This window comes from Coregonus lavaretus, assembly GCF_964263955.1.
Source record: "Coregonus lavaretus genome assembly, contig: HAP1_SCAFFOLD_648, whole genome shotgun sequence".
NCBI lineage: Eukaryota > Metazoa > Chordata > Actinopteri > Salmoniformes > Salmonidae > Coregonus > Coregonus lavaretus.
Window position 1 is genome coordinate 141,090 of NW_028165728.1, and position 21,068 is coordinate 162,157.

Genomic DNA, 21,068 nt, shown 5'->3' on the forward strand with positions numbered 1-21,068 from the left:
TAGCATGATAATGTATGGCCCCATGTGGAAGCTGAACATTTCCAAGTTCTTCCATGGCCTGCATTCTCACCAGACATGTCACCCGTTGAGCATGTTTGGGATGCTCTGGATCAACGCGTACGACAGCATGTTCCAGTTCCCACAATCAACAGCCTGATCAACTCTATGCGAAGGAGATGTTGCACCGCATGAGGCAAATGGTCACACCAGACAACGACTGGATTTCTGATCCATGCCCCACTTTTCTTTTTCTTTTCTTTTTTTACACGGTACCTGTGACCAACAGATGCATATCTGTATTCCCAGTCATGTGAAATCCATAGATTAGGGCCCAATTTATTTATTTCAATTGACTGATGTGCTTATATGAACTGTAACTCATTAAAATATTTTAAATTGTTGCACGTTGCGTTTATATTTTCGTTCAGTGTAGATAAAACACATCAGGGTATTACGGTTACGTCAACCTGATGTTGTGAGGGTTTCAGAAGGGCTTTACAGAGAGGTCAGAGGTCAGTCAGGACCATGCTATCTGGGACCACATGGAAACCTGGGGGAATAAAGCAGTATTAAACTGGTGTTCCATTGCATCTGTCACCACGCAACAATAAGTGTGCTCTCCCCTCAGCCAACACTGTACGCCTACTGCTGCATGCCTGGGCATTGACTGCCACTGATATCTACAGGCCTCCTTTACCCACATGAGATTGTAGACAATTCATATTGCCGTGCACTGGTTTAAGCATGTCAGCATACATGTCGTGACACATTGACCAACCTAAAAGCAAGTCCGAATGGAAGAAACTGACACAGAACATAACGTCACGCTGGATTTAAGGTCTGAGTTGAGCAAAATAAATGTACGTCGGATTTCGTCTCATCTGCTAATGAAAGGCATGAAACCTTCCATGTAGGTTGGAAGTTGAACAATTTCAATTGAGAATAACTTTCCGCTTATTTTATCGAATAGACAGCCCGTTTCATCCAACTTACCGTAAGATTTGTACGGTACTTAACCGAATTTTTAAGACGGCAAACCATCTATAAACGCGGTACCTCAGACTACCACCTGAGGGTCCAGTGAAGTCCTGTGATGTTGAAGCGCTCGAACCACCGCAGACCACAAGATGGCGCCAAATTACTGGACATTAAAAGACATGTAGAAGGTGTGTCCTGTATGTGCCACAAACATGAAGTACATGTAAAGAAATGTACAGCAAACACAGGACTAACGGTATGGTTTCTTTACATTTAAGTCATTTAGCAGACGCTCTTATCCAGAGCGACTTACTCTTGAGTGCATACATTATTTTAATTTGTTCATACTTTTTTTCTTCATACGTCAATGTTTCTTTACAAATGTTAGTGGTGTGAAACTACTTTGAACAAAACGCAAAAAAACTTCAAATGTGAGCTTCTACTAGAAAGGGGGGGGCAAAATGGACCCTTCCAGGTCAATGGATGAACCAACCCACAGACGGTCCAGATGAGCTCAACCATGTTATGTTTGGCAACTTTTAATCTTTCATATTGATCAGCACTCATATGGAATACATATTCTTTGTAAATGGTCATTATAAAGCCGTAATTAGGGGCTGGTTTGTAGCAAATCTGTGGCACGGCCTAAATATTCTCTCAACATTTCTGAATGTTTACTGATAACTGCTCGCATAATATCCACTGACAAACAATTTCCCCCTCCTGCAAAACATTTTGCAATCCAACTTGTGGTTCAGAGAATTAGTTCCATCATTCACGTCAAACTGCAGGCCAGAAGTAACACAAATCAATTATTTGCCAAACAATGAAAAAAATGTAAACTCAAACAAAATGGCTTTTCTATCATTCAAAATTTTTATTCTCCCGCACGAAGTGAAAACAAGGTTATTTCCTTTTAGAAGAAGGTGTTTGGTCTCTTGGTGGTGAAGCGGGGTTTGTGCTGACGACGCAGGACCCTGTGGGGCAGCGGGAACTTGATCTTGGAGTCCTAAAGGAGGAGGACAAGAGATGTTTAGGCATGTTATTTCATCTGGGGAGGCAGAAGAAATGCACGCCTGGTTCGGCGAGGCGCTGGCTAGCGGAGCAGAACGCAAAGGAGCTCAGATGCAATAATTGAACAACAACGTTTTGAAACGTTAAAAATGATTGCATCCGAGCTCCTAGCATTTCCATTAGGAAAACAAGGCTCACTTCGCAGCCGCCGCCGCCATGCTAACACTAGCTGGGTTTATTTGAACAGCAGAAACCTACATAGCTACAATCATTTTAAAACCTCGTAGAAATATATACAACAAGGGGTTAGAGGTTAGACATTGAATTTACAACACCAACATCATTTTACAGACTGTAGCATGAGCATGTATCCAGGTTCTAAACCGCCAGGTTTTAAGACTGGGAACATTAAAATCTGGAAGAGGAATCTGGTGTTTTGTCTGGCAGGTTTTTATCCGGAGCTGACCGATAAGAGAGCCAGACCAGAGAGAGACCTGCGGTACATTATACTCAGTTAAACAGCAAGACACCGCGGTACATTATACTCAGTTTAACAGCAAGACACCGCGGTACATTATACTCAGTTAAACAGCAAGACACCGTGGTACATTATACTCAGTTAAACAGCAAGACACCGCGGTACATTATACTCACTTAAACAGCAAGACACCGTGGTACATTATACTCAGTTTAACAGCAAGACACCGTGGTACATTATACTCAGTTTAACAGCAAGACACCGTGGTACATTATACTCAGTTTAACAGCAAGACACAATACACTTGGCATTACTATACACTCACAATACCATTTACATACGGAGTCAATTAGCAGACGCTCTTATCCAGAGCGACTTACAGGAGCAATTGGGGTTAAGTGCCTTGCTCAAGGGCACATCGACAGATATTTCACCTAGCCTTTAGAAACTATTCACACCATTGACTTTTTGTTATGTTAAAAAGTGGGATTCAAATTGTTTTTTTGTCAACGGTCTACACAGAATACTCTTAATGTCAAAGTGGAAGAAATATTCTAAACATTGGTTACAAAGAAATAAAACACTAATATATGTTGATTAGTTAAGTATTCAACCCCCTGAGTCGACTAGGTGAAAAATCTGTCGATGTGCCCTTGAGCAAGGCACTTAACCCTAATTGCTCCTGTAAATCGCTCTTACTGCTAAAAGGACTAAAATGTCAAATGTATTCAGGACAAAGTTAATTTCTTTGCCACATTTTTTCATTTTTTTTTACTTTGGTGCCTTGTTGCAAACAGGATGCACATTTTTGAATATTTTTTATTCTGATACACCATCAAAAGTGTTATTAATAACTTCACCATTTGCAAAGGGATAGTCAATGTCTACCTTTTGTATTTATTTCTACCCATCTCCCAATATATTATTATTATCCACCAATAGGGGCCCTTCTTCGCCAGACATTAGAAAACCCCCCTGAGCTTTGTGGTTGAATCTGTGTTTGTAATTCACTGCTCGACTGAGGGACCTTACAGATAATTCTATGTGTGGAGTACAGAGATGAGGTAGTCATTCAACCCCATTACTCCACACAGTAAGTCCATGCAACTTATTATGTGACTAGTTAAGCAAAGTTGTACTCTTTAACTTATTGATTAGGCTTGCCATAAAAAAAAAAAAGGGGTTGAATACTTACTGACTCAAGTATATCGGCTTTTCATTTTTAATTTGTAAAACATATCTAAAAACATAATTAATAAAGCACCAACAGTAATTGATATATGGTGTGTGTTGACTTACGTGGAACTGCTTGATGGCAGGTCTGCGGCATTTGTTGGCAGCGATCTCCTGGACCTTCATGATGTGGATGGAGTGAGCACGGGCACGATGGCGAGCACCCATGTCACGATCTGGAGAACACGGGGGGACAAACGTTAAAAAATAAACACAGCGCCGTGACAATGCCACCCAACTGCCCTCCTGGAAGACAGGCCAATGCCACCCAACTGCCCTCCTGGAAGACAGGCCAATGCCACCCAACTGCCCTCCCGGAAGACAGGCCAATGCCACCCAACTGCCCTCCCGGAAGACAGGCCAATGCCACCCAACTGCCCTCCCGGAAGACAGGCCAATGCCACCCAACTGCCCTCCCGGAAGACAGGCCAATGCCACCCAACTGCCCTCCCGGAAGACAGGCCAATGCCACCCAACTGCCCTCCCGGAAGACAGGCCAATGCCACCCAACTGGCCTCCCGGAAGACAGGCCAATGCCACCCAACTGGCCTCCCGGAAGACAGGCCAATGCCACCCAACTGGCCTCCCGGAAGACAGGCCAATGCCACCCAACTGGCCTCCCGGAAGACAGGCCAATGCCACCCAACTGCCCTCCCGGAAGACAGGCCAATGCCACCCAACTGCCCTCCCGGAAGACAGGCCAATGCCACCCAACTGCCCTCCCGGAAGACAGGCCAATGCCACCCAACTGCCCTCCTGGAAGACAGGCCAATGCCACCCAACTGGCCTCCTGGAAGACAGGCCAATGCCACCCAACTGCCCTCCTGGAAGACAGGTCAATGCCACCCAACTGGCCTCCTGGAAGACAGGCCAATACCACCCAACTGCCCTCCTGGAAGACAGGCCAATGCCACCCAACTGGCCTCCTGGAAGACAGGCCAATGCCACCCAACTGCCCTCCTGGAAGACAGGCCAATGCCACCCAACTGCCCTCCTGGAAGACAGGCCAATGCCACCCAACTGCCCTCCTGGAAGACAGGCCAATGCCACCCAACTGGCCTCCTGGAAGACAGGCCAATGCCACCCAACTGCCCTCCTGGAAGACAGGCCAATGCCACCCAACTGCCCTCCTGGAAGACAGGCCAATGCCACCCAACTGCCCTCCTGGAAGACAGGCCAATGCCACCCAACTGGCCTCCTGGAAGACAGGCCAATGCCACCCAACTGGCCTCCTGGAAGACAGGCCAATGCCACCCAACTGCCCTCCTGGAAGACAGGCCAATGCCACCCAACTGCCCTCCTGGAAGACAGGCCAATGCCACCCAACTGCTCTCCTGGAAGACAGGCCAATGCCACCCAACTGGCCTCCTGGAAGACAGGCCAATGCCACCCAACTGGCCTCCTGGAAGACAGGCCAATGCCACCCAACTGCCCTCCTGGAAGACAGGCCAATGCCACCCAACTGCCCTCCTGGACGACAGGCCAATGCCACCCAACTGGCCTCCTGGAAGACAGGCCAATGCCACCCAACTGGCCTCCTGGAAGACAGGCCAATGCCACCCAACTGGCCTCCTGGAAGACAGGCCAATGCCACCCAACTGCCCTCCTGGAAGACAGGCCAATGCCACCCAACTGCCCTCCTGGAAGACAGGCCAATGCCACCCAACTGCCCTCCTGGAAGACAGGCCAATGCCACCCAACTGCCCTCCCGGAAGACAGGCCAATGCCACCCAACTGCCCTCCTGGAAGACAGGCCAATGCCACCCAACTGCCCTCCTGGAAGACAGGCCAATGCCACCCAACTGCCCTCCTGGAAGACAGGCCAATGCCACCCAACTGGCCTCCTGGAAGACAGGCCAATGCCACCCAACTGGCCTCCTGGAAGACAGGCCAATGCCACCCAACTGCCCTCCTGGAAGACAGGCCAATGCCACCCAACTGCCCTCCTGGAAGACAGGCCAATGCCACCCAACTGCTCTCCTGGAAGACAGGCCAATGCCACCCAACTGGCCTCCTGGAAGACAGGCCAATGCCACCCAACTGGCCTCCTGGAAGACAGGCCAATGCCACCCAACTGCCCTCCTGGAAGACAGGCCAATGCCACCCAACTGCCCTCCTGGACGACAGGCCAATGCCACCCAACTGCCCTCCTGGAAGACAGGCCAATGCCACCCAACTGGCCTCCTGGAAGACAGGCCAATGCCACCCAACTGGCCTCCTGGAAGACAGGCCAATGCCACCCAACTGCCCTCCTGGAAGACAGGCCAATGCCACCCAACTGCCCTCCTGGAAGACAGGCCAATGCCACCCAACTGCCCTCCTGGAAGACAGGCCAATGCCACCCAACTGGCCTCCTGGAAGACAGGCCAATGCCACCCAACTGCCCTCCCGGAAGACAGGCCAATGCCACCCAACTGCCCTCCTGGAAGACAGGCCAATGCCACCCAACTGCCCTCCTGGAAGACAGGCCAAGTTACTATTTACCCTCAAGAAAGTTCTATCAGGACCTTTAAGGAGGGCAAATTAAGCAATGTCTCCTCTATTTTTTCCCCCGGCACTGAGCAAATTTCAGGTCTGCTGAGCTCACACTTGAACTTTGTGAAAAATCTGTGCAACTTCCGGCGCGCGTTTACTGTGAACACAGAGGCTGTGTACACCGACTTTTGGAAGAAAGAAAAAATATGTAGGGATTGACATTAATCTGTTTATTGACTTCAGACAAGGAGGTGACTGAAAATGTATTGTTTGATGCAAGAAACCACTTTACAAAATAAAATTAATGATTCCCACACCATTAATTACAAAGAATCAGACAAATTATACTACTTTGGGAGGTCACGTCAGGTACATGCAGGTTATCGTAGACCTTTGGGAGGTCACGTCAAGTACACGTCTCAAAGCTTTTAAGAGTGGATCGTAGAACCGTGGTTTCACTTTCCATTAGCACGTGTAGCTGGTGAAAGGCAACGAGGTTCTGATGGTTTGATTTCTGACACGTGACAAGATTATACACAGTAGGATTGTAAATTATCTCCAACCAGGGCTCCAGCCATTCATTTGGTTTGCTAGCTAAGTGTTAGACGTCAAGATCAAGCCTCTTGGTTAAAGGAGAGATAATCAACCACCTCCTGGATCAAGATCCCTGTTGCCTAAATTGTTTGCTGCGTCCCAATGCACATTGTGCTAGCTCAACATTTACACCGTTAACTCTACAGATCTACAGCAGATACAAGTTTCGTTTTTTTTTTTTTACTAACATCTATCATAAAGGAACCATCTAATAATGATCACAGATCTTAAAATGTCTGTCCAATGCATCAATGGGTTAATCCAGTGTACCACAGGCCCGAAAGACTGCATCAATGGGTTAATCCAGTGTACCACAGGCCCGAAAGACTGCATCAATGGGTTAATCCAGTGTACTCCAGGCCTGGAAGACTGCAGGACACGGGGCCACAGCGGGGCGTACTTACAGCACTGGGTGACGGCTGCAGAGGTGGTCAGACAGACTACAGGACACGGGGCCACAGCGGGGCGTACTTACAGCACTGGGTGACGGCTGCAGAGGTGGTCAGGTCTCTGTATTCTCTGTACATGTTGTGGGTTCCACTACGGGAGTCGTAACGCAACCAGATGCCAAAGTTCTTCACCTTCAGAGGAGTCTTCTCGTGCACCTGAGACAAGAGGTGGGGGGGAAACAAGAGGTATCATTAGACAAGAAAGGTTCAACTTTACAGAATGAGACAACTTCCTGACTGACACCTACATGGTAAACAGGAAGTTGTCTAACTCTGTAAGGTTTAACCTGACTGACACCTAAATGGTAAACAGGAAGTTGTCTAACTCTGTAAGGTTTAACCTGACTGACACCTAAATGGTAAACAGGAAGTTGTCTAACTCTGTAAGGTTTAACCTGACTGACACCTAAATGGTAAACAGGAAGTTGTCTCATTCTGTAAGGTTTAACGTGACTGACACCTAAATGGTAAACAGGAAGTTGTCTCATTCTGTAAGGTTTAACCTGACTGACACCTACAGGCCAGTGGGATAAAGATGAAGTACATATAACAAAACGGTCCGGTACTAGCATTTTGTTACACTCTGTACCTCTGTCAAAATGGGTCTCGCGCGATTGAGAGGTTCAAGTCTATCAGCGCAGCCCCTTTACAGCGTGAAGAGCAAATGGATTTAACGCTGCACAGAAATTAACATTTGAATAATGCAACACGGCATATAGAAAATGTTAACTGTTCGCAAAACAATGTCCATACAGGCTCGAACACTTTTACAATACCGATCTCATCCATCTTTAATTGTAGGCTAACGCTAGTTTACAGCTGAAGTAACACCAATATACTACCCTAGTACTTTGTGATAATACGCAAACCATAAAGCAAAATATGCTGATTTCAAAGCTGATTGTCATCAAAAATGTTATTAAATCACTTAGTCTACATCAACACCAAAAACTCATTCACTTAGTCTCCCACAAAGTCTCCCTCGCCTCCAGTCTGGTTTTCACTAGATTCCACAGCCACAAAGTCTCCCTCGCCTCCAGTCTGGTTTTCACTAGATTCCACAGCCACAAAGTCTCCCTCGCCTCCAGTCTGGTTTTCACTAGATTCCACAGCCACAAAGTCTCCCTCGCCTCCAGTCTGGTTTTCACTAGATTCCACAGCCACAAAGTCTCACTCGCCTCCAGTCTGGTTTTCACTAGATTCCACAGCCACAAAGTCTCACTCGCCTCCAGTCTGGTTTTCACTAGATTCCACAGCCACAAAGTCTCCCTTGCCTCCAGTCTGGTTTTCACTAGATTCCACAGCCACAAAGTCTCCCTCGCCTCCAGTCTGGTTTTCACTAGATTCCACAGCCACAAAGTCTCACTCGCCTCCAGTCTGGTTTTCACTAGATTCCACAGCCACAAAGTCTCCCTCGCCTCCAGTCTGGTTTTCACTAGATTCCACAGCCACAAAGTCTCACTCGCCTCCAGTCTGGTTTTCACTAGATTCCACAGCCACAAAGTCTCACTCGCCTCCAGTCTGGTTTTCACTAGATGCCACAGCCACAAAGTCTCCCTCGCCTCCAGTCTGGTTTTCACAGCCACATTATGCCTTGCAATGACATCATTACTTTCTTACAGAGACAGGCACACTTATAAAAGAAGAGATTGCTTCTATGCAAATGTTGATCAGTACAATAAAATAATGCTCCCCTAGCAGTTGCCAATAAAATAAGTCCTAAATGGAAGGGATTGTTTGTCATCTGCAGCCCAATGAAATCAGCTAAAATAAGCTCAATAACTCAACGCATGCACACACTCCTATTGAATAATATGCATTCGCCTGTACTGTGAACAGACCTAGGCTACATTTTGATTTAATTCGTTTATCAATAGAGATTTACCTGTCGAATAAATGATTACCATTATGTTATGTAGTTAGATTGGTAAAAACAAAGTCAGATTGATTGCATAATTGACTCATGAATGCATACATGGCTGTTCTAATGTGATAATATTGAAGATACCCAACGATTGACCACAGCAGCAGCGGAGCTCAGCCATCTGGATCCAAGTGCCATTCTGTGACTTTAGCTAATACGATTTTCTTTATTAGTCGTATCGTTTTGGAATCGAGTATTGCGATGGTATTGAGTATCCTGAAACTAAACCTGGTGTCGAAGTCAAAATTCTGGTATCATGACAAAACCAGTGTGCATGCATAGCATTTACTCATGTTTACCCTGAAAATGTCTAATTTTCCATTTCTACAGGTACAATGGGCCTACGGGAGAGTACCACCAGACAAACGATGCGGCGACTGATCGCCATACAAATCTAATACCGGTCAGGCTTATCAACAGTTCCTTTTCTCCTGTAATCTCTCTAATGGACAGGGTCTTTAAACTACTTTATATCTGTGTGTGCAACAGTAATACTTGCTCCCAGACAGACCACTGAGGTCATCGATTCCCTGAATATAATAGTTTATTTGCACGTAATGAAATCTCAGTAAATAGAAAATAAACACATTAAAAGAAGATATGCATCCAATACTGGTGAAACTTGGCCGTCCATGCGTTTCTCACATCCCACCAGTGAGCCCACCCTGTCCCTGTGCTAGCCACCAGGCCCATCCCACCCTGTCCCTGTGCTAGCCACCAGGCCCATCCCACCCTGTCCCTGTGAACGTGCTACCCACCAGGCCCATCCCACCAGTGAGCCCACCCTGTCCCTGTGAACGTGCTACCCACCAGTGAGCCCACCCTGTCCCTGTGCTACCCACCAGTGAGCCCACCCTGTCCCTGTGCTACCCACCAGGCCCATCCCACCAGTGAGCCCACCCTGTCCCTGTGAACGTGCTACCCACCAGGCCGCAGTAGACCGTCTCTCCGTTGGCCTTCTTCATCTTCCTCAGCTGGGACACAAAGTACCAGAAGCGAGACTTGGCCACCACATGGTTAGGAGCGAAGATCCTCATGCGGTACAGAGGAGGGGTGGGGTTCTTAGCTGAGGGCAGGAGGCGCCCAACGACTTTGTACTCCCTAAGCTGTGAGGATGGAGCGGGGAGGGGGAGAAATGTGAGTAACATGCAATACAACGTCCATAGGACAATACAAGCTGGCCAAATATACCAGTTGCTAACTTTGACTATGACGGATACTGGATAAGACAAATATATAGCGAATATGTATTAAAATGTTGAACCTTGGATTCACTTTCTACGGCACATCAGCATCAGAGAAAGGCGACAAGGTACATCATGTTGATTTTAGCACACCTGACAAGATCATACCATTTATTTGATATGGCCTTTGGGTTAGGATGCATTGCAATTCATAAATCTAACTAGAAAAAAATTGGTAAAATAAATGTTAATACAATGCATGACATTTCCTACAGTCAACTGCAAGGATGTCGACATTACGTTTGCTTCATGTACCAGGACCAATTCCTTTCGCTAGGTAGCCAGCCAATCTTAGCCTGTTAACTTAGATATTTTACAGTTCTGAATGACATTAGTTACTTATAGCCAACTACTACTTTTACTTAACAACCCAACTACTCGTTTCAGGATTGGTGCGAACATGTTTCTGGAGAGGATAATTAGCTATAAGATGTGTATTTGTACTAGCTAACTGGCCAAGTTAGCCCGCTAGCGTTCGTGGCCTGTGCCTGGGCAGGTATATTGCAACTAGCTTACTAACGTTAGCAATCTAGGCTATTAGATACATGTTAGCTAGTACTTCACGGGCATTTCAACACACTTTGGGATGATGTGTACAGAAAACAAATTGTTTTGAGAAAGGTGGCTGAATACATAGACGGATAAATTTGTTTCGTTCACTGCTGCAACATATTTTCCCTAGCTAGCTGCACTGTTTCTCTTATCGGGGCCACATGGTCCAAAATCGCAAACGTGGACGCCATGTTACCGCCGCGGAGACTTCGGTTTTTATAAAAGCCGAAAAATCGAACTATTTATATCGACTTAGCGTGATGCGACTACATAAATCAAACGATTGTAACGGTATGTACACTAATCTGTCGATATATCTGTCTTTCTGCGACTTAAAGACGTGTAATAAACAATTTTACATACTGTGCCAGACGCCTTCATGGTGTCTCTCGCTGACTGCGAACTGGGAAAGAGGAAGTAGTAGGGCGGAGACTTCCGCACGTCAACTACAAAAGGGGCGGGATCAAATCATTTTCACTCCTCTGATTGGCTCGCCATCAAACAGCTCTTTATTAAGCAGTAATAACATTTTTCGACATTTACATTTTCGTCTTTTATCCAGAGCGACTTACAAATTGGTGCATTAACCTTATGATAGCCAGTGGGACCAACCACTTTACAATATATATATATATATAAAAAAAAAAACTAATTAAAAATCGTTTATTAACGTTTATTTATATTTTAGCTATGATTTTAGCAGTATCTTTGACATGGTCAACGACGGTCAATCTTTGGCTGTATCAGAGAGGAGGAGGAGTGCAACCACCTCATATCTAATCAATTAGATTTATCTAATCAATCTGTGAGAGTAGTCAAGTGTTCCCTTTCAAAGCATTTCTGGAATTGTTATCAGAAGAGGGATTCCAAAATATATAGCTAGCCGCAGACTTGTCATGAAGAAAATTAAGGTTTTAACGTTTTATTGAAAAAATAAAATATTTTGTGGGAGAACTTCTTCCTGTGGTCGTGACCCAACGAAGATGTGACGTTCCCCATTTCCGTTTTAATCGACACGCTGTAAGAAATCGACTGAAGAAACTCCTGCTCTGTACCCTTTCGCCGAGTTAAACAGCCAAACTAGAAGTGCTTTTCTGGAGAATTCCTGACCATTTGGGATGTACCGACGGACGGTGAGACGATGAGATAAAGTTAGCGATAAGGTGAGATATCATAAATATCGGTTTACTTCTGAATTTACTTTGCTGAACGGGCCTCGCAATGTGAGGGGCTGAGGCAAAAGCCTGCTGTTGATGCGCTAGGAAAAACAGTCGGCGTAGCTAGCTAATTTGATGTTGTGACGTGAGCCCTTTATCGAACTTATTCCCGAACTAAAGCCCCCTTTTTTGATAATACAAGTATAAAACCTGTATTTATCGTTGATACCTTGTTTAGTTAAACGAAGCTAGCTAGCTATCCAGCTAACGTTATGCGACCGAGTCAGCACTCAGTGTCAGTGTCCCCCAACTTTTTGTGAGGAGTGGCTAGCCAGACACACAGATGTCCAGTCGGTATTTCGGTGCCACTGTCCAGCCGCTAGCGAGCTAACTAGCTAACGTTAGTCAATATTAGGGAAACAGGCAACTAGGTCAAAATAGCTTATTAGTCCTTGCAAGGCTGCCTGCCCCAGACGGCATCCCGCGTCCTCAGAGCATGTGCAGACCAGCTGGCTGGAGTGTTTACGGACATATTCAATCTCTCCCTATCCATACCCCTACTTGCTTCAAGATATCCACAATTGTTCCTGTACCCAAGAAAGCGAAAGTAACTGAACTAAATGACCAAAGCCCCATAGCGCTCACTTCTGTCATCATGAAGTGCTTTGAGAGGCTAGTTAAGGATCACGTCACCTCCACCGTACTCCCTGGACCCACTGCAGTTTGCATACCGCCCCAACAGATGACTCAATCGCTGTCACATGCACACTGCCCAATCCCATCTGGTCAAGATGAATACCTATGTGAGAATGCTGTTCCATCGACTGCAGCTCAGCTTTCAACACCATAGTGCCCTCCAAGCTCATCACTGAGCTCTGGGTCCTGGGTCTGAACCCCGCCCTGTGTAACTGGGTCCTGGACTTCCTGACGGGCCGCCCCCCAGGTGGTGAAGGTAGGAAACAACACCTCCGCTACGCTGATCCTCAACATGGGGGGCCCCACAAGAGTGCGTGCTCAGCCCCTCCTGTACTCCCTGTTCACCCATGACTGCGTGGTCATGCATGTCTCCAATTCAATCATCAAGTGTGCTGACGACACAACAGTGGTAGGCCTGATTACCAACAACGACAAGACAGCCTACAGGGAGGAGGTGAGGGCCCTGGCGGAGTGGTGGCAGGAAAATAACCTCTTACCTCAACAAAACGAAGGAGCTGATCGTGGACTTCAGGAGACCGCAGAGAGCGCACGCCCCCGTCCACATCGATGGGACCACAATGGAGAGGGTGAAAAGCTTCAAGTTCCTCAGCGTGCACATTACGTTTACATTTTAGTCATTTAGCAGACGCTCTTATCCAGAGCGACATACAGTGAGTGAGTGCATACATTTTTTATACTGGCCCCCCCGTGGGAATCGAACCCACAACCCTGCCGTTGCAAAGCGCCATGCTCTACCAACTGAGCTACACGAAATCCATTCACACAGACCGTGTGGTGAAGAAGGTGCAACAGAGCCTCCTGAGCCTGGCCCACAAGACCATCACGTACTTTTACAGACGCACCATTGAGAGCATCCTGTCGGGCTGTATCACTGCACCGCCCGCAACCGCAGGGCTCTCCAGAAGGTGGTGCGGTCATCCCAACGCATCACCGCGAGCACACTCCCTGCCATCCAGGACATCTACAGCACCCGGTGTCACGGGAAAGGCCAAGAAGATCATCATGGACCTCAGCCACCTGAGCCACGGCCTGTTCACCCCGCTACCATCTACAAGGCAGAGACAGTACATGTGCATCAAAGCTGGGACAGAGAGACTGAATAACAGCTTCTATCTCCAGGCCACCTGTTAGTCACCGCCCAGTACTCTGCCCTGAACTTTAGTCACTGTCACTAGCCGGCTACCAATCTACTCTGCACCTTAGACTGCTGCCCTATGTACATAGACATGGAACACTGGTCACTGTAATAATGTTTCCAGACTGTTTTACCCACTTCATGTGTATATACTGTATTATAGTCACGGTTCATCCTATATAACTACTGCTGTCCACTCCATATGTATATACTGTATTCTAGTCATGGTTCATCCTATATAACTACTGCTGTCCACTCCATATGTATATACTGTATTCTAGTCATGGTTCATCCTATATAACTACTGCTGTACACCTTTGTTTATTATGTAGAGGGGAGAGGCCAGTTACAGGGTCTGTCTGGCCCTCCCATCAACACCTCTATGTTTGTGTTGACTCAGCGTTACTCTGTGTGTGTCAGACAAACAATATTAGCCACACACACACACTGACACTTGCAGTGCCATGCAGGTCACTACACTGCTGTGCTAGCTAGCTACTGTTGTTCACCTGTCCTGGGCATGCTGGTCAGCTGCCACGGAGTCAATGAAACAATCACACAAGTCCCATGTAGCTCAGTTGGTAGAGCATGGCGCTTGCAACGCCAGGATTGTGGGTTCGATTCCCATGGGGGGCCATTATGGAGAAAATAAAATATGTATGCACTCACTAACTGTAAGTCGCTCTGGATAAGAGCGTCTGCTAAATGACAAAAAAATAAAAAAAACTCAACAGCACCACTAGCTAAGAAGGGTACGCTAGCTCTATGCTAAGAAGTGTATGCTAGCTCTATGCTAAGAAGTGTACGCTAGCTCTATGCTAAGAAGTGTACGCTAGCTCTATGCTAAGAAGTGTACGCTAGCTCTATGCTAAGAAGTGTACGCTAGCTCTATGCTAAGAAGTGTACGCTAGCTCTATGCTAAGAAGTGTACGCTAGCTCTATGCTAAGAAGTGTACGCTAGCTCTATACTAAGAAGTGTACGCTAGCTCTATGCTAAGAAGTGTACGCTAGCTCTATGCTAAGAAGTGTACGCTAGCTCTATAAAGTGTAAATGTTACAGTGGTTATGTAAGTTGTCAATTTTTCTTTAGCTACTTATCATGCCTGCTATTTGGTTAACAGGTGTATGTGAATGCATTCCATAGATTACGATGGGTTTCAAATCTGGCAGATTTCCACATCATCATTCTTCATCCTTGTGTGTTGTTATTGTGTGTAATGTGTGTGTGTGAGAATCCACAACAGTATTCAGTAAATTATCTCGCAGACTTTCAAATCATTATTATTATTAGTGATGGGGGTAAAAAATTTGTCGTTCCATATAGGGATATTATTTTTGACACCAGAACTCCAGTATGTTTCCTTCATAGCTTGTTCTCTGTCTTCTTTTTAAATAGTGAGCCAATTTGTTTTCAGCACTTTTTTATTTATTTCCATGACTGATCAATACTTGTTTTCTTGGGCCTGCATCGCATTGCTTGAGGCGTCACTACAGACCCGGGTTCGATCCCAGGCTGTGTCACAGCCGGCCATGACCGGGAGACCCATGAGGCAACGAACAATTGACCCAGCGTCGTCCGGGTTAGGGGAGGGTTTGGCCGGCTGGGATTTCCTTGTCCCATCGCGCTCTAGTGACTCCTTGTGGCGGCCGGGCGCCTGCAAGCTGGCTTTGGTCGCCAGCTGGACGGTGTTTCCTCCGACACATTGGTGCGGCTGGCTTCCGGGTTAAGCGAGCAGTGTGTCAAGAAGCAGTGCGGCTTGGCAGGGTCGCCCCTCTCCTGAAATTGGGGAGAAAAGGGGTAAAAGTACCAACAAATAATAATAAAAAAATAAAAACCGTATTTTCTCATGGCTCCCTCTTGTCGCTCTACAGCAGACAGTGTTTTTCCTATTTTGTTGCATTATGTAATTTAAATGGATTTTGATTTAATGTAATGGACATACACAAAATAAATTGGTGAATTGAAATGAAAAAAGTAACTTGTTTCAAAAAAATCGAGGTGATGGTCGTGGTGCGTGCATCTGTATTCACCCCATTTGCTATGAATCCCCTAAATAAGATCTGGTGCAACCAATTACCTTCAGAAGTCACATAATTAGTTAAATAAATTCCACCTGTGTGCAATCTAAGTGTCACATGATCGGTCACATGATCTCAGTATATATACACCTGTTCTGAAAGGCCCCAGAGTCTGCAACACCACTAAGCAAGGGGCACCACCAAGCAAGCGGCACCATGAAGACCAAGGAGCTCTCCAAACAGGTCAGGGACAAAGTTATGGAGAAGTACAGATCAGGGTTGGGTTATAAAAAAAAATATCAGAAACTTTGATCAAGTTTTCTGTTTTCAAATGATACAAACCCCCCCAAAATAAATTTTAATTCCAGGTTGTAAGGCAACAAAATAGGAAAAATGCCAAGGGGGGGTGAATACTTTCGCAAGCCACTGTGTGGTGAGCAATATATTTGGAATATCAAATCGCAGTACATATAGAATCGCAATACATATAGAGTCGTGAGAATCGCAATACACATCGTATTGGCAACTAAGTATGGTGATAATATGGTATTGTGAGGGTCCCTGGTGATTCCCAGCCCTAATTATTATTGTTGTTGTTGTTATTGTAGATGTGCTTGGCCTGCTGGAGGGTAGCAGCAGCAGAAAACAGTGAAACTACGGTGGAGAGGAGTAGCAGCTCACCCCCTCATGGCCTGCCAGTAGCAGCAGAAGACAGTGAAACTACGGAGGAGAGGAGTAGCAGCTCACCCTCTCATGGCCTGCCAGTCTGTCTCCATCAGCATGGACGAGCAGGCTCTGCTGGGGCTCAACCCAAACGCAGACGCCTGCTATAGGCAGAAGGTAGGTCTCATTACACTGTGTGCAGACGCCTGCTATAGGCAGAAGGTAGGTCTCATTACACTGTGTGCAGACGCCTGCTATAGGCAGAAGGTAGGTCTCATTACGCGGTGTGTGCAGTTCATTCATGTGCTCCTAGATGACAACTCTTGCGGATCCCAAACGCATTGGTTCCTGGAAATGATTCTTAGACCCATGTTTTTTGTGTGTTTTTTTTAACCTTTATTTAACTAGGCAAGTCAGTTAAGAACAAATTCTTATTTACAATGACGGCCTACACCGGCCAAACCCGGACGACGCTGGGCCAATTGTGCGCCGCCCTATGGGACTCCCAATCACGGCCGGTTGTGATACAGCCTGGAATCGAACCAGGGGGTCTGTAGTGACGCCTCAAGCACTGAGATGCAGTGCCTTAGACCGCTGCTCCACTCGGTCTGTAGTGACGCCTCTAGCACTGAGATGCAGTGCCTTAGACCGCTGCTCCACTCGGTCTGTAGTGACGCCTCTAGCACTGAGATGCAGCGCCTTAGACCGCTGCGCCACTCGGTAGCCCATGTAGACTTGATTCAAACACATTGGCTCCTGGAAATGATTCTCAGACCCATGTAGACTTGATCCAAACCCATTGGCTCCTGGAAATGATTCTCAGACCCATGTAGACTTGATCCAAACGCATTGGCTCCTGGAAATGATTCTCAGACCCATGTAGACTTGATCCAAACGCATTGGCTCCTGGAAATGATTCTCAGACCCATGCGGACTTGATCCTAAACGCATTGGCTCCTGGAATTGATTCAGAGCCATAGACTGGACTTGAAAGTAATCATCCTCGTTTAATCAGATCTGAAAGGTTCTTCTTGCTCTGTCTGAACCAGTGCTCTGTCACATCACGCTCTCCATCCATAGTATATGACAAGTTCTCTCTCCACATTTTAAGTTGTTGTAACTTGTGCTGTTTACAGAGACCAGTACCCCTCAGGACATCAGGGCGTGGGTTAGAGCGGTTCACTACGGACCTAGATCTCTATATACACAGTCATACAACAGCAATAGCTGTGGAACACAAGGCTTCCACCCAGGGATCACCACGACTGCTGTTCTGCTGTGGAACACAAGGCTTCCAACCAGGGATCACCACGACTGCTGTTCTGCTGTGGAACACAAGGCTTCCAACCAGGGATCACCACGACTGCTGTTCTGCTGTGGAACACAAGGCTTCCAACCAGGGATCACCACGACTGCTGTTCTGCTGTGGAACACAAGGCTTCCAACCAGGGATCACCACGACTGCTGTTCTGCTGTGGAACACAAGGCTTCCAACCAGGGATCACCACGACTGCTGTTCTGCTGTGGAACACAAGGCTTCCAACCAGGGATCACCACGACTGCTGTTCTGCTGTGGAACACAAGGCTTCCACCCAGGGATCACCACGACTGCTGTGGAACACAAGGCTTCCACCCAGGGATCACCCCGACTGCTGTTCTGCTGTGGAACACAAGGCTTCCAACCAGGGATCACCACGACTGCTGTTCTGCTGTGGAACACAAGGCTTCCACCCAGGGATCACCACGACTGCTGTTCTGCTGTCTTTTTTGGGATGCTTTTTCAGATGTAGACCTACACTTCAGAAATACTTGTCTAGATTTAAAAAAAAAAATATATATATATATATATATATATATATATGTTCCCAAATAAATACCCACACCAACTCTTTGTCCTTGAGGCAGACAGCCTGCCAACACAGTCACTGTCCGCTATCAGCAGGAGGGTTTGTGTGGGTGGCTGCAGAATGTGGTAGATATGTGTCAGATTCAGAAGCTCTCTCTTTCTTTCTCTCCCTTTTCTAACTCTTGTCTCTCTCTCTCTCTCTCTCTCTCCCCCTCTCTCTCTCCCCCTCTCTCTCTCCCCCTCTCTCTCTCCCCCTCTCCCCCTCTCCTCAGGCGATGGTGTATTTTGAGCAGTTGAAGGAGTCCCAGGATGCCTGGGAGGTGTGTGCAGAGGCCCTGGCTAAAGGCATTTACAGGTGAGACTCACTAGTTGAGACGGTACAGTATCCTTCTAATCACACCTGGTAGGTTGAGTGTTCCATCTCTCTGGACTCTGTTCTACTGCTTGGTCTCCTGGTTGGTCTCCCTGTTGGTCTCTATCTGGACTCTGTTCTCCCTGTTGGCCTCTCTCTGGTCTCTCTCTTGGTATCCCTGTTGGTCTCTCTCTGGACTCTGGTCTCCCTGTTGGTCTCTCTCTAGACTCTGGTCTCCCTGTTGGTTTCTCTCTGGGCTCCCTGTTGGTCTCTCTCTGGACTCTGGTCTCTGTTGGTCTCCCTGTTGGCCTCTCTCTGGACTCTGGCCTCCCTGTTGGATGTATTGTAATAACTTTGTTTATCCCTCTCTCAGTGACGACCATGTGAAGTTCTTCTGTTTCCAAGTCCTGGAGCACCAGATCAAGTACAGGTGAGGGGGGAGGGGAGGGGAGGGGAGGAGCGGGGAGGGGAGGGGAGGGGAGGAGCGGGGAGGGAGGGGAGGAGAGGAGGGGAGGGGAGGAGGAGAGGGGAGGGGAGGGGAGGGGCAGTACCTCTGCCAGCTGTCATCCTGCCTCTGGTCTGGTAGATCATGGATTAGCTGTCATCCTGCCTCTGGTCTGGTAGATAATGGATCAGCTGTCATCCTGCCTCTGGTCTGGTAGATAATGGATTAGCTGTCATCCTGCCTCTGGTCTGGTAGATAATGGATTAGCTGTCATCCTGCCTCTGGTCTGGTAGATAATGGATCAGCTGTCATCCTGCCTCTGGTCTGGTAGATAATGGATCAGCTGTCATCCTGCCTCTGGTCTGGTAGATAATGGATTAGCTGTCATCCTGCCTCTGGTCTGGTAGATAATGGATCAGCTATCATCCTGCCTCTGGTCTGGTAGATAATGGATCAGCTGTCATCCTGCCTCTGGTCCTGTCTGGTAGATAATGGATTAGCTGTCATCCTGCCTCTGGTCTGGTAGATAATGGATTAGCTGTCATCCTGCCTCTGGTCTGGTAGATAATGGATCAGCTGTCATCCTGCCTCTGGTCTGGTAGATAATGGATTAGCTGTCATCCTGCCTCTGGTCTGGTAGATAATGGATCAGCTGTCATCCTGCCTCTGGTCTGGTAGATAATGGATCAGCTGTCATCCTGCCTCTGGTCCTGTCTGGTAGATAATGGATCAGCTGTCATCCTGCCTCTGGTCCTGTCTGGTAGATAATGGATCAGCTGTCATCCTGCCTCTGGTCCTGTCTGGTAGATAATGGATCAGCTGTCATCCTGCCTCTGGTCTGGTAGATAATGGATCAGCTGTCATCCTGCCTCTGGTCTGGTAGATAATGGATTAGCTGTCATCCTGCCTCTGGTCTGGTAGATCATGGATCAGCTGTCATCCTGCCTCTGGTCTGGTAGATAATGGATCAGCTGTCATCCTGCCTCTGGTCTGGTAGATAATGGATTAGCTGTTATCCTGCCTCTGGTCTGGTAGATAATGGATTAGCTGTCATCCTGCCTCTGGTCTGGTAGATCATGGATTAGCTGTCATCCTGCCTCTGGTCTGGTAGATAATGGATTAGCTGTCATCCTGCCTCTGGTCTGGTAGATAATGGATCAGCTGTCATCCTACCTCTGGTCTGGTAGATAATGGATTAGCTGTCATCCTGCCTCTGGTCTGGTAGATAATGGATTAGCTGTCATCCTGCCTCTGGTCCTGTCTGTTAGATAATGGATCAGCTGTCATCCTGCCTCTGGTCTGGTAGATAATGGATCAGCTGTCATCCTGCCTCTGGTCTGGTAGATAATGGATCAGCTGTCATCCTGCCTCTGGTCTGGTCTGGTAGATAATGGATCAGCTGTCATCCTGCCTCTGGTCTGGTAGATAATGGATCAGCTGTCATCCTGCCTCTGGTCTGGTAGATAATGGATCAGCTGTCATCCTGCCTCTGGTCTGGTCTGGTAGATAATGGATTAGCTGTCATCCTGCCTCTGGTCTGGTAGATAATGGATCAGCTGTCATCCTGCCTCTGGTCTGGTAGATAATGGATTAGCTGTCATCCTGCCTCTGGTCTGGTAGATAATGGATCAGCTGTCATCCTGCCTCTGGTCTGGTAGATAATGGATCAGCTGTCATCCTGCCTCTGGTCTGGTAGATAATGGATCAGCTGTCATCCTGCCTCTGGTCTGGTAGATAATGGATTAGCTGTCATCCTGCCTCTGGTCTGGTAGATAATGGATTAGCTGTCATCC

General features: G+C 47.1%; 2 protein-coding genes across 3 annotated transcripts in view; one reads left to right on the forward strand and one right to left on the reverse strand.

Annotated features, from left to right (window-relative positions):
• Positions 1–1,831: 1,831 nt before the first annotated feature.
• LOC311115542 (large ribosomal subunit protein eL20) lies at positions 1,832–11,353 on the reverse strand. The gene is made up of 5 exons (XM_084190696.1): positions 11,305–11,353; positions 10,072–10,251; positions 7,248–7,377; positions 3,770–3,879; positions 1,832–1,987 (listed from the first exon to the last, which is right to left on the reverse strand). Exons 1-5 carry the CDS (start codon positions 11,320–11,322, stop codon positions 1,895–1,897), a joined length of 531 nt encoding a protein of 176 aa, XP_084046822.1. The 5' UTR covers positions 11,323–11,353; the 3' UTR covers positions 1,832–1,894.
• Positions 11,354–11,953: 600 nt separating this feature from the next.
• LOC311115539 (exportin-T-like) overlaps positions 11,954–21,068 on the forward strand; it is a 57,088-nt gene continuing 47,973 nt past the window's right edge. Inside the window, exons 1-4 of one of the 2 annotated variants that reach the window (XM_084190692.1) lie at positions 11,954–12,104; positions 16,578–16,809; positions 18,751–18,833; positions 19,204–19,260. In XM_084190692.1, coding sequence (XP_084046818.1) covers positions 16,723–16,809; positions 18,751–18,833; positions 19,204–19,260 — 227 coding nt within the window. In that variant the 5' untranslated portion in view covers positions 11,954–12,104; positions 16,578–16,722. The remainder of the gene's footprint in view (positions 12,105–16,577; positions 16,810–18,750; positions 18,834–19,203; positions 19,261–21,068) is intronic. The other variant, XM_084190693.1, reaches the window with a different exon arrangement.

What these genes read in the sequence shown, in the direction of transcription:
- LOC311115542 (XM_084190696.1), bottom strand. An exon ending in TGCAGCCGTCACCCAGTGCT is followed by an intron (nt 3,880 to 7,247) that starts GTAAGTACGCCC and finishes CGTGTTCTCCAG; the next exon opens with ATCGTGACATGGGTGCTCGC. An exon ending in CTGCCATCAAGCAGTTCCAC is followed by an intron (nt 1,988 to 3,769) that starts GTAAGTCAACAC and finishes CTCCTCCTTTAG; the next exon opens with GACTCCAAGATCAAGTTCCC.